Raw genomic sequence first — 12,128 nt, forward strand, 5'->3', positions numbered from 1 at the left:
CTACGCTGCTCGACCAGCACGTTCTACTGCTCGTCTTACAAGTAAGCGCGCGGACTGTCGCGGCGGCGGAAATACGAAACTCAATTGGCTCGAGGCGATTTTCCTGCAACTCGCTCTCAGTACGCTCGCAGCTGCGCAGCCTGTCAGAGAGCAATTGACAGCGTGCGAGAGCTTGACAGAACAGCCTCAAGTGCGTCGCGGAAAATCGGGCCGCCTTTCCTTCTCATCGCCCAGTCGTCATCTCCTCCCCCTCACCTCTCCTCCCACACACACACACACACACACACACACCCGCCGCACGCTCTAGGTGAGCTTTGCGAGCCCCACTGTCACTCTCGAGACCCAGCTGACCCTCTCGCGCCCTCCCTCGCCCGCCCCGCAGCAAACATGTCCCCGCCGACCTCGAATCACGTATACGAGGCTGCCGTCATCCAGGCTCCTCTCGCCAAGGGTGCGTCGCTGTCGTCTACACTACAGACGCCAGCCAGGTCCTGACCCCTCGTCGCTCGCACACAGTCTGGCACCTCATCAAGCTCGGCGAGTTCAGCAAGTGGTGGAGCCAGCTCGCGTCTTCCGGTGCGGCGCCCAAGGGCGTCAGCGAGGAGGCCGACGTGTGCGTCCTCTTTTCTCCATGCAGTATCTGGCCACGGCCGCCGGGCGGTCGAGGCGCCTCGGCGACGTCGACCCCCTGGTCGTCCTCGAGCGCACCTTGGCCCTCTCCTTTCGTCCTGCGCCGCGCACTGACTCTCTGCCATCCTGTCTGCAGCTACGAGTGGAAGTTCAACGTGCGTCTCTGAGCCAGGAGGCGGTCATGAGACTCTCAGGGCGGTCGAATCTGACCCTTTCGCCTTCCTCGCCTGCAGGACGGCACCGTCCTCCACATCAAGCAGGAGGAGCACTCGTGTACGTCTCTCGCCCCCATTCTTTAAGGACGAGGAACATGGCCTGACTTTTCCTGCCCGTGCGCCCTCTCCTCTCGCTCGCAGCCCTCCGTCACTCGATCTCGTACTCGTGCGTCCTCTCGCCTTGCTTCTGCTGGCGCCCGCACGCCGAGCCTGACCGACGTCACACGCCTGCAGGGTCATCACGAGCGAGCCGGCGCTGTCGTACTCGTCGGTCATCTCGACCATTACGCTCTCGCCCGTCACGACTGGCGAGCACAAGGACTCGACCTTCGTCGCCTGGACCGGCGCCTGGTCGTCCGACGCCGGTGCGTCCCTCGTTCTGTCCCTCTCCCACTTCTGCGTGCGTGCGCGAACGACGACAGGCCGCAAGCTGACCTCGCTCGGTCGCGCCCGCAGACGCCGGCGTTGTCGAGGACGGCAAGTTCAAGCGCCGCGAGGCTCTCGCCGACCTCGCCAAGGCGGCCACCTCGGCCTGAAAGCGTGGGAGCGCAACGGAGGGGAGAGAGAGGGCACCGGGACGGCTTTGTACTCTCTCAGATCTGCAACACGACAAACTGTCAGTACCTACCTGCACGCGCCCATTGCCTCTCGAGTCTCGCCTGTCGGGTTCGGCAGCGAGCTCGGGGTGCGCGCAGATCCATTCGATCACGAAGCTTGCGCGCAGACTCGGTTTCGAGTAGCGTCGTCGGCGAGGGGCGAGCGGCTGCGATTGGCTTGCTCCGCCCTCGCTCTGCCTTGCTCCGCACTTCTCGCGCCGTCGCGCTCGCAGGGGACCTGCTTTCACGGCCAAGCGCGTGTCGCACGCACGAGGGAGGCAAAGGGTCGAACGACAGGCGCGGCAGGGCAGTCGACGGGGAGAGGTTTTCGCCGTCCGTCGAGAGCGCACTGCCTGCTCGGTTGCTCTGCCTTGTGCGCGTGTACCTTCGCCCTGCGCGTGCCGAGCGCTAGCCCAGCCCCGCAAGTTCCGGCAGCGCCAAAGGCCAGAGCGGCGACGGCCCCGACTCTCCCGGCCGCTCGCGCCTCGCTCGCGCCCTTCATCAGCGCATCGAGCGCCGCACTCGAACAAGGCGTGCAGCTCGACACCGCCGTGCGCTCCCGGCGAGCAAGCGGCTGCGGTCCCTCGCCCTCGCCCTCCCCTCCTCGTCCTCCTCGTCCGCCTTCCGCCGCCGCCTCGTCGGCTCGCCTCTCGCTCCTCACCGCCCGCAGCAGCCGGCAAGTCCACGGGACTGCGGTGCGCGTGGCCGTGCGCACACCGACCTCGTCGTACGCGGCCTCCTGTCCGTCGTCCGCACCACGCGACCGGCCTCCATCTGTCGACGTCGACCCCGGCCGCCGCACCCTTCTTGGCTCTCTCGCCGCGCCATCCTCTCGAGCACCCATGGCCGACTGGGCAGACCTCACGTCGACCGTGAGGCGGACCAAGGGCGACTGCCCTCCACCGCTTGTGAGTTCCTCGTCGCCGACCCTGCACCGCCCCCTTCTCACGCTCCCCCTCCCACTCTCCGTGCGCCATCGAGCTGACCCACTCTCGCCTCTCGCAGGTCGGAGCATCCGTCACGCTCGTCGGCGATGCCGTCTACGTCTTTGGCGGCCGCCCCGTCCACTCGCGCGAGATGGTCAACTCGCTGTTCGCGCTCGACCTGCGCTCGTCGAGGTGGACCCAGCTGTGGCCCCCCTCGACCGGCTCGACCTCGTCACGCGGGCCTGCGCCGCGCTACTTCCACTCGGCCCAGGCGTGGGGCAACAAGCTCGTCGTGTTCGGCGGCCAGACCTTTGTCGCCGACCCGGCCGCGGCCCTCTCGTCGCCGCCACAAGGCGCCGGCGGCCGCCTCGAGACGCTCGACGAGCTCGTCGTGTTCGACACCGAGTCGCACACGTGGTCGTTCCCGTCGCCGTCGCTCGCGTCGGGCGTCAGTCGCCCCTCGCCCCGTTACGCCCACCTGTCGGTCGTCACGACTGTCGCCTCTCGTCCCTCGCCGCCCGGGTTCCGCCACGAGCCGGCGACGCACTCGTCTCGGCTCGTCGTCCTCGGCGGGCAGGACTACGAGAACAACTACCTGCCCGACCTCGCCGTCCTCGACCTCGACGCCATGGAGTGGGTCGCCGAGGCGCCGTTCCCGCGCAAGGCCGGCACGTACCGCTCGGTCGCAGCCGTCGCGGCCGTCGGTGTTGCGCCCATGGAGGAGCGCGTCGCGAGCGATGGGTCCGTCACGGTGCACTCGGCGCACTCGCTCGAGCCGACCGAGGACCGCGAGGAGCCCGTATGGGTCTACTCGAACAGCAACTTCGCAAGGTGCGCTCCCTCTCCCTTTTCGACTGCGTCGCGTCGTCTAGATCAGGTACTGACAGCGAGCGGATGCGCCCATAGCCCTCGCCGCGACCTCGACCTCATCCCGGCCGTGCACGACTCGCTGCGCAACCCGGCCTACCTGTCGATCTCGGACGCCATGGAGGGCGACCCGACGCTCCCGCCCGGCCTGCGCTTCCCCAACGCCTACCTCTGCGGCCGCCACCTCGTCCTGTCGGGCGCCCACGTCGGCGTCAAACGCGCCGAGTTCGTCGTCTGGTCGCTCGACGTCGGCGCGCACTACCCGCTCGAGTCGGGCAACGGCGCCGCGATGCAGTGGAGCGCGCTCCCGCTCGACAAGGTGCTCGGGAGGGGCAGCTGGGGCCCCGCGGTCGGCTGGAGAAACACGCTCGTCGTCGTCGGTGACGCGAGCCGGGACATGATGGAGGACTACAACGCGCGCCAGGTCCGTCCCCTCTCGCCTCTCTCGGTCCGTCTCTCGAGGCGCAGTCACTGATACCTCCACCGCGCAGACCAATTTTGAGCAGGTCGCCTTCGTCGACCTCGAGGGCTTTGGCGTCTCGATCCCGCCATCGCAGCCGATCCCGCCCGTCCAGCAGCAGCTCAGCCTCCTCACGATGGCGCAGCCTCAACTGTTCGACTTTACGATCATCTGCGGCGACCGCGAGCGCCTCGGCTGCAGCCGCAAGCTCCTCGAGGCGCGGTGGCCGTGGCTCGCCAACGAGCTGCGCGCCGTCGAGGCGGCGAGCGCACCCGCCGACGGGCACGCGCCGCGCACGTCGATGAGTGCCGACGCGTACAGCTCGAGTGACGACGAGGAGCCGATCGACGGCGCCATGTCGCGCGTGTCGTCGCCCGTCCCGCCCAGGGCCTCGTCCGCCGAGCAGCTCTCGTTGCTCGGGGCGCCGTCGCGCGCACCGTCTCGCCTGTTCCCGATCACGCCGCGCTCGCTCGAGCTACCGCTCGCGTCGGGCGACGTCAAGGCGCTCCTCGAGTTCTTCAACACGCTCGCCCTGTCGACCCGCCAGCAGCGGTCCCTCCCCGTCCTCACCTCGCTCCTCGCCTTCACCAAGTCACACGACTCGATCCTGCCCTCATTGCGCGCCCTCGTCGTCCAGGCCCTGCACGAGGTGCTCAACCTGCAGCCCGAGACGGCCGCCAAGGTGTACGAGGCGGCGGCGCTCGGCGACAGCGTCGCGCTCCAGATTCGCGCGATGCAGGTCATGCTCGGCGTGCGGCGCGGCAGCGCGCACAGCGTCGAGGTGAGGAGGACGGCGAGCAAGGACGAGCCGAGGCTGTCGGACATGAGCCAAGGTGCGTCGCCGTCGTCTTTTGCGCCCTCTCGGTCCCGCCAGCATGGCGCACGTGACTCACTCGTCCACCCTCTGCCGCCCGCAGGCTCGTCGATGACCAACCTGTCCAACTACACGGGCTTCGACCACGACTCGTCGTCGTTGCCGTACAGCCGCTCCTCGGTCGGGTCTTCGTCGGCGTCGTCCCTCGTCACGACCTCTGGCGGCGTGCCGTCCTACGTCCCGCCCTCGTCTTCCGCACCCGTCGCCCCTCACGTCGTCCTCCCTCCCCTTCCTCACTCGCACGGCGCCCCCTCGTCGAGGACGGCATCGCCGAAACTGTCCCTCCCCGTCACCTCGGGCTCTCCCCTGTCGGGCTCGCCTCTCGCCGGCTCGAGCTCGACCTGGACGCCCCGCACGCCGTCGTCTTACCCGCAGCGACACGGCTCGCTCGGCGCCATCTCGTCGCGCTCGACGCCCTCTCCAATCCCTCCCTCGTCGCCTCTCCCGCCACCTCCGCCGCACGAGCAGCTGCGGCGCGCGTCGTCGCCGACCTTCTCGTCGCCCCCGTCGACGGGCATCTCGTCGTCAACGCCGGCGCGCATCGCCGAGGCGTGGCGCGAGGGCGAGGAGCGCGACCGGCGGCAGCGCGCCGAGGCGGCACGGCTGGCGGCCGAGGCCGACCTCGCGCGCTCGACGGCGGCGATGCGGCTCGGGCTCGGGCCGGGCCCGACCGAGGCAATGCGCAAGGCGAGCATCTCGGGCTCGACCGACGGGAGCGGCGGCGGCGGCGGCGGCGGCGGCGGCGGCGGCGGGTTGCTCGGCTCGGGCTTCTCGATCGGGCGCAAGGGCAGCACGGCGAGCGAGTCGGGCGGGAGCGCCGGGCGCAAGGGAAGCATCGCGAGCGACATGGGTCGCAAGGGCAGCGTCGCGAGCGCCAACACGCTCGACTCGATCCCCGAGTCGGACCCAGGCCAGTACGGCCCGCTGAACGGCGCGCTCGACGGCTGCGGGTTCGCGTCGAACCAGACGCCGTCGCTCAGCCCGGGCCCGAGCAGCACGGCGAGCAGCAGCGCCGGCGACACGTCGTCGATCCGGACCAGCACGTCGAACGAGACGCGCTTGAGCTCCGAGCGCGCAGCGGCGGCGGCGCACAAGGCGGCCGAGACGACGGCCAAGGTGGTCAAGAAGGGCATCTTTAGCGGCTTGATGGGCCCGACGATCCACAACGCCGGCACGACCAAGAAGGGCCCGACGGGGCCGGCGCCGAAGAGGGCGTACCCGCGGCCGACGCCGAGGACGGCAAAGGGGGCGCAGGCGCTCGCGAGGCTCGACGACCAGTTCGACCAGGGCTCGTCCGGTGCGTCCCGCTCTACTCTTTCTCCTCTCTATCGTGAACCTGTACTGACTTGTTTGTCATGCAGCCGGCTCGTCGTCGTCGTCGTTCCGCTCCTGAGCGTTCCCTCCTCATCGTCCCTCCCCTATCCATCTCCACCCAGACACGCTTAACGTCTCTCTCTCTCTCCTCGTTCTCCTATCCTATCTCGGTTACCGGCGGGTCGCGCACATAGTTCTCCCCCGCAAGCAGTGCATCTCTCTCTCTCCCCCTCCCCCCTCTCCTCCCTACTCGTCGTTCTCTCCCCTCTCGTCCTCTCTCGGGTTCTCCTTCTCGCTCTACGTCCTACGCAGTCAACCTCGCAATGTCAACGCACGTTTCGATCTGTCCTCGAGAGCGGTCCTGCAAGCCGTGAGCGCTCGTCGTCGCCGTTCCTCCTCGCGCACGCTCTCGGACCCCTCGCTCGGGCCCGCTCACCCTCGTCGCCGCTCCTCTCGTCAGACTCGTCTCCTCGCGTCAGGCTCGTGATCTCAGTCGTGCGCCGACGCATGCTCTGTCTGCAGCCCTGCTCAGGCAGGACCGGCGGCAAGACCATCTCGGCTCGCTCTCGCTGTTGCTCGAGGAGCATCGTCGTTGCCGGATCAAAGCCGCTCGGTGCGCCACCGACAGCGCGCTCGAGCTTTCTCTTCTCGCTCATCTGCGGGACAGCTCTCGAGGCACAGAGAGGGACGGGAGCTGAAAGAGAGAAAACGGCGACGAGGTGGAAATGCAACAACAAGGTTCGAGCAGCTCTACGAGAGCGGAGAGTCTGTACAAGGGCGAGACGAGCGCGACGACGAGCTCTAGTCGGGATCGAAAGGCAGGCGACGCAGAGGCGAGGTCTGTGCGACGAGGGGAGGCAAAGGCAGGTCAGTGCGCTGCTCGACGACGCCTCGAGGAAGTTGCAGGGTTGCGCCCGCCCGTCGCCGCACGCCACCGCTCGCCGAGCCTCTCAGCTCAACGCGACAGGGTGCGCAGGGCGGCGAAAAAAGGGTGGGGGGATCAGAGTAGGAGTTTGTGAACATATCCCCGGTCGTCGACTCGCCGCCGTCCGAGGACGACGACGGGCCTTGGTTTGACGCCGGGGCAAAACCGAGCTGGGTTAAATCGGCCTGGTTGTTGGCCTTTTTCGTCATCTCCCACCGCGCGGGTGCGGCGGGGAGGGGAGGGGGAGGGACGCGAGGGGGAGGAGGGAAAAGGATGGGGGACGCACGAGAAGAGTGTCGCCTCGCACGCGCTGCCCAGCTATGCCCCTGCCGCACCGTCAAGCCCACCCTGCTCACCCGCCAGCTCCCTGACGCGCTCCTTGAGCCGGTCAATGTCGTCGACGAGCTCCTTGTCCCTGCCCTCGCGCGCGACATGGCCGGCCTCGCCGTCGCCAAAGAGGTGGAGGAGCTTGAGAGTGTGGGCGAGGGCGAGGAGCGACTGGGCCGAGCGGAGCATGTGCTCGGTCTTGAGTTGGGACGACAGGGCGCGGTGCGACGAGGCGGACGGGTGCGGCGGGTTGGACGGGTCGAGCTGAGGGCGAGGGCGGTTCAGGAAGGTGATGGTCGAGGGTGGCGCATTGCGGTACAGGCAGGCGAGTCAGCGAGTGACCTTTGCTGGGAGCGAGTTGGGGAGGAAGGGAGAGGGGCGAGAGGGAAGATTTGCCGACGAGGAGGAGGGGAGCATGCACTCACCGCGGCGAGTGCGACCAAGTCGCGCATGCCGTCGACGAGGCTGAGAGTGTCGTGGTCGACTCGGCGGTTGAGCTCCTCCTCGATGCGGTCGAGGTACTCGTCGCTCGAGAGGTCGAGGCCGCCAGCTGCGCCTTGGCCGACGTTGCGCTGCGTTGAGGGGAGCACGGCGCGCCGCCGAAAGTCGGTCTGCCGTGGCGGTGGTGGTGCGGGCGGCTGTGCTGCTGTGCTCGACATGGCTCGGTGGGGGGGAGAGCTGGAGCGCGAGAGGGCGAGGAGGAGGAGGTGGGGCCGCTCAACTCGCCGTCGCTCTCCTCCTCTGTCGCCAGTCTGAGTGCAAGCACATGCTGCACCAGCTCGGCCAAGCTCCCACACCCCCCGCGCGAGCCACACAAGCTGCGAGCGCCTCCCTCTCCTCCTCCTCGACGGCGCGGCTGCTCGCCTTTCTCTCGCGTGCGGCTCTCGCTGCCGTGCTGCATGGAGCCTGTGAGCTGTACTGCGCGCTTGCTCGAGCCGTGTCTCGCTTCGGCCGCGAGGCAGGCGAGCTGAGCGCCCCGCGGTTTCCGCTTTGTGGCCGACGCCGCGTCGACCGAGCCTTCGTCGCTCCTCCCTCCTCGTCTCCTCCCTCTCACGCGTGCGCCCCGCCATGCTCAAGCGCATCTCGGGCACCTTTGGCGGTGGCACTGCCTCCTCGGACCCGGCCTTCCTCCTCGCCCCGCCGCCAGGCTCGCGCTCGAAGCCCGCGTCTCCCCGCTCGAGCCCTCGCCTCTCGCCCACGCCCCTCGCCTCGCCTCGCTCCGCCTCGTCGACCTCCGCCACGAACAGCAGCGCCTACCCGTTCCCACCTCAGCCGCACCCAGCCCAAGCGCCGCCAGGCGGCATCGACCGCACGACGCTCCACAAGTCGCTCGCCGCCCTCTCGGCCCTCCTCGTCGCCCTCGACGACCTGCGCAGCCTCAAGTTGCAGCACGCCAAGGCACAGCGCCGCGTCGCCGTAGCCCTCAAGGACCTCGCCGGCGGCTTCATCGGCGACGCCAACAAGGGCGCACCACCGGGCGCAGCGAGGAGCGACGTCGTCGTCGAGGCGCTCGGCGCCGCTGCGACGCTCCTCGATGCGCTCGGCGAGACCGAGCTCAAGCACGCAAAGGGCTTCCACAAGGAGTACGAGGCTCAACGACTCGGCCGCAAAGTACTTTAAACGCACCGCGGTCCGTCTTCTTCTCTCTCCCTCTCTCTCTCTCTCGGACCGGACACTGACGAGTCAACGTTCGACTGCAGAAGGAGGAAAAGGTGTACGAGGACACGATCGCCTCGCTCGACGCCAAAGTCGCAAAGGCCACCGCGTCGTACCAGTCCGCCTCGACCTCGACGACCTCCTCCTCCTCGTCACGCAACCGGCACGCCCACCTCGACACCCTCACGTCGCACCACTCGTCGTACATGTCGACCCTGTCGTCGCTCTCGTCCCACATCTCGGCGATCAAGGCGTCGTACGCCCACGCCATCGCCGCCCGCCGCGAGCTCGTCGCGCGCGAGGTCGGCCGCACCGCGTGCTCCCTCGCCGAGCACGAGTGGCGCAGCCGCATCGACGCGGCCAAGAGGGGCGGCGGGCAAGCGCTCGGGAGGGTCGTGAGCGCCGCGAGGTGGTGCGAGGTCGGGATGGAGAGCGCCGCGGGGCTGTTTGAGCCGGACGAGCTGGGCGAGGGCGAGGGGGAGGTGGACGACGAGGTCGGCGGGCGTGGCGGACCGCTCGTGTCGCCACACGCGCCGAGCGACGAGGCGAGCGCGGTACACGGCGCTCGGGCCGACGAGCCGGGTCGCTCGGGCACGCTGCGCGGGCCGCGCGCGCCGTCGACGTCGACGACTCGAACCGCCGCCACGACGATGACGACGACGACGAGCAGCGGCGCGCACTCGCCCCGGCCCTCGGTCTCGTCGGCGCCCTCGTTCACCTCGCGCACCTCGTCCTCGGGCGGCGGCGGCGGCGGCGTCTCGTTCGCCCCTCCTCCCTCGACCCACCGCGACACAGCGACGACGCCCCGTCCAGCTCTGCCGCCCGCCTCGTCTTCGCGATACCCGGCCTCGCCGTCCGACGGGCGCGACACGCTCCGCTCCGACACGTTCCGCGACGCCGCGCCCGGCGCGCGCGAGGCGCCGTCGCTGCCGCGCGAGTGGGCGCACGACGCGCAGGCGCGCTCGCCCATGCTGCGCGAGCGCGAGCGCGACACGGCGGCGCGGTCGCCCGTGCCGTACGACGGCGCGCCGCCGCGCTCGCCGCTGCCGCCGCGGGACGACGGCGCGATGACGAGGAGCGCCGCCGTCGAGGGCGTGTTGCGCCGCCCGACGCCGAGGTACGGGAGCACGCCTGCTCGAGCGTCGAGTCGTGCGGCGGAAGGGGATGGCGCGGGTGAGAGGGGCGTCGTCGCGGCGGTGGACGAGTTTGGGCGGAGGAGGGACGGGCAGGGCGACGAGAGGGCGAGGGCTGGCTCGACGCCGCAGCGGCAGGACAGCTTTGTCGCGCGCATGAGCGCCAAGTACGCCTCGGGCGGCGACGGGCACCGCGAGCGCGAGCGGGACCTGCCGCAGCCGGCCGTTCCTCCTGCCGCGCCGTCGTCCTCGACCTCGCCGACACACGCTCGCTCGTCATCGCGCGTGTCGCTCCTCGCCAAGCGGTACTCGTCGCCTCCCGACGCCGCCTTCTCGCCGCCGAGCGCGGTGGCTCCCACGCACGCCGCTCCCGCCGCCCTCTCGAGCCGCCCCGCTCCGCCGCTCCGAGGCTGGACCGACGCCCCTCGCGCGAGCGCACCGTACCCTCCCTCGTCGCCATCGCCCCTCCTCCTCCCCCCGCCCCACGCGTCTCGAGCGCCGCGCCGGCCCACTCGCCGCCCGAGCCGCCGCGCCGCAGGGCGTACGAGTCGGCCTCGCCGCTCCCTCCTGCGCCTCGCGCGCCTCCTGCGGCCGAGGGCCCGCCGACGCCGTCGCACGCGCACGTCGGGTACACACACGTCTCGCTGCCGCGGGCGCCGCCGTTGCGCGACGCCGAGGACGAGCGCGAGCGCGAGGCGGCGCATGCGCAGGTGCATGGTCGCGCGAGGAGGTCGAGGAGCGGTGGCGCCGAGGGACGTGGACGGGGAGGGAGTGGCGCGAGGAGAGCGAGGTGAGCGGTGGCGAGGCGAGCTGAAGGTGCGAGGATGATGGCGAGGGCCGTGGTCGGGCGACGAGGACGGCGAGACGAGTTGTAGATAGTCGGGCTCGAGCGGCTGGAACGCAAACTCCTTTGTCCTGGATCGCTATCGGCAAGGGTCACGAGAGGAACGGGTCGATGGCGTGCAGGACGACGAGGTGGAGGAGCCACGCGACGAGGAGGACGACCGCCGACCGAGCTTTGCTCGTGCGGAGCAGCACTGCGACCGAGTTCATCATCAGTGTCGCTCGCTCGAGGACTCGAGAGAGAGCGAGAGAGCGCGAGAGGGACGCACCGGAAAAGGCGACGACGGCGCTCTGCCCGCCGACCCACTTGCGCAAGACGGCCTCGCTCGCCCAGCCCCTCGCACTGCCGACCTCGGCGAGCGGACTGCGCAAGTTGGCCCGGCTGAAGCTCGCCGCGTAGCGCACGATGGCCGGCTGCGGCGTCGACGTGCCGGCACGATGCGAGCGGTACAGGGCGTCGAGGCGGGTCGTGATCGGGGCGAGGAAAGGCGGGAGGGCTGGGGAGGAGGTCGACGACGACGAGGGGAGGTACTCGTCGCGCCAGATGACCGAGGTGATGGCGAGGAAGAGGACGACGGGGAGGGACGCGTAGAAGTAGGTGAGCGGGACGAGGCGAAGGCTGCGCGGGGACTTGGGTGAGCGCGCGTCGACAAGGTGGGGAAGGATGTGGGACGCACTCGTGCCAGCAGCTTCGAGGAAGTGTGACAATGACCGCAGCGATGCACACGCAAAACAGGAAGGAAAGCGTCTCTGCGAGGGGAGAGAGGAGGATCAGTCGCCGAACGTCGCACCAGGAGAAGAGAGGGAGCGGGAGCGCACCGACGAGGCAGTACGCGCCAGTCTTGGCGAACAGGGCGAGGAACTCGGACTCGGTCGCCGTCTCGGTGCCAAAACAGCGCACGACTGCAGGGTTGCGAGGGAGTCAGCTTCGGCTCGGCGAGAGGGCAAGAAGTGGGGACGCACGAGTGTCGACGGCCAGGACGAGGGCTCCAAGCTTGAAGGACTGGGCGAGCTGGTACTTGTGGCGGTCTTGCGCTGTGGCGCCGCCGCGATTGCGCAGCAGGTGGCGGTACACGGGCGACTTGAGGAGGACGAGGTCGAGGAGGAGAAGCACCTCGAGCGGGAACGACTGGTGGACGTCGGCGAGCTGGCCGCACGAGGCACACTGGACCAAAGAGGTGTTCCCTGGATCCGAGTACTTGACAACTGCGTGTGACGACGAGTCAGGACGGGTTGGTGACGAGGGAGCTGATGAGGCCGACGCACACAACGACGGGACCTCGGCCGAGCAGTGCACGCACTCGTACTGCTCCGGCGAGCTGTCGTGAACGACTGCGCGAGCAGCGTCGGCCATCTGAGCAG

At 69.6% G+C, this 12,128-nt stretch overlaps 5 protein-coding genes across 5 annotated transcripts; 3 read left to right on the plus strand and 2 right to left on the minus strand.

Moving 5' to 3' along the window:
* Positions 1 to 256: 256 nt before the first annotated feature.
* On the plus strand, positions 257 to 1,476 carry RHOBADRAFT_65408 (uncharacterized protein). The gene is made up of 8 exons (XM_018418703.1): positions 257 to 307; positions 383 to 451; positions 517 to 613; positions 767 to 785; positions 864 to 903; positions 987 to 1,011; positions 1,080 to 1,210; positions 1,302 to 1,476. Exons 2-8 carry the CDS (start codon positions 388 to 390, stop codon positions 1,379 to 1,381), a joined length of 456 nt encoding a protein of 151 aa, XP_018269286.1. The 5' UTR covers positions 257 to 307; positions 383 to 387; the 3' UTR covers positions 1,382 to 1,476.
* Positions 1,477 to 2,066: 590 nt separating this feature from the next.
* Positions 2,067 to 5,961, plus strand: RHOBADRAFT_55010 (uncharacterized protein; the record flags this gene model as incomplete). Its single annotated transcript, XM_018417612.1, has 6 exons — positions 2,067 to 2,349; positions 2,447 to 3,198; positions 3,274 to 3,658; positions 3,726 to 4,527; positions 4,612 to 5,865; positions 5,930 to 5,961. The coding sequence occupies exons 1-6, from the start codon at positions 2,284 to 2,286 to the stop codon at positions 5,959 to 5,961; spliced, it is 3,291 nt and encodes a 1,096-aa protein (XP_018269287.1). The 5' UTR covers positions 2,067 to 2,283.
* Positions 5,962 to 7,125: 1,164 nt separating this feature from the next.
* Positions 7,126 to 7,793, minus strand: RHOBADRAFT_45807 (uncharacterized protein; the record flags this gene model as incomplete). Its single annotated transcript, XM_018414673.1, has 2 exons — positions 7,126 to 7,398; positions 7,560 to 7,793. The coding sequence occupies 2 exons, from the start codon at positions 7,791 to 7,793 to the stop codon at positions 7,126 to 7,128; spliced, it is 507 nt and encodes a 168-aa protein (XP_018269288.1).
* Positions 7,794 to 8,202: 409 nt separating this feature from the next.
* RHOBADRAFT_55012 (uncharacterized protein) lies at positions 8,203 to 10,717 on the plus strand (the record flags this gene model as incomplete). Its single annotated transcript, XM_018417613.1, has 4 exons — positions 8,203 to 8,300; positions 8,382 to 8,745; positions 8,835 to 10,363; positions 10,462 to 10,717. 4 exons carry the CDS (start codon positions 8,203 to 8,205, stop codon positions 10,715 to 10,717), a joined length of 2,247 nt encoding a protein of 748 aa, XP_018269289.1.
* A 142-nt stretch (positions 10,718 to 10,859) lies between these two features.
* RHOBADRAFT_55013 (uncharacterized protein) lies at positions 10,860 to 12,120 on the minus strand (the record flags this gene model as incomplete). The annotated part of the gene is made up of 6 exons (XM_018417614.1): positions 10,860 to 10,960; positions 11,036 to 11,385; positions 11,444 to 11,516; positions 11,586 to 11,669; positions 11,730 to 11,972; positions 12,033 to 12,120. The coding sequence occupies 6 exons, from the start codon at positions 12,118 to 12,120 to the stop codon at positions 10,860 to 10,862; spliced, it is 939 nt and encodes a 312-aa protein (XP_018269290.1).
* Between the last annotated feature and the right edge of the window lie 8 nt (positions 12,121 to 12,128).

Source organism: Rhodotorula graminis (assembly GCF_001329695.1).
Source record: "Rhodotorula graminis WP1 unplaced genomic scaffold RHOBAscaffold_11, whole genome shotgun sequence".
In the NCBI taxonomy this organism is placed as follows: domain Eukaryota; kingdom Fungi; phylum Basidiomycota; class Microbotryomycetes; order Sporidiobolales; family Sporidiobolaceae; genus Rhodotorula; species Rhodotorula graminis.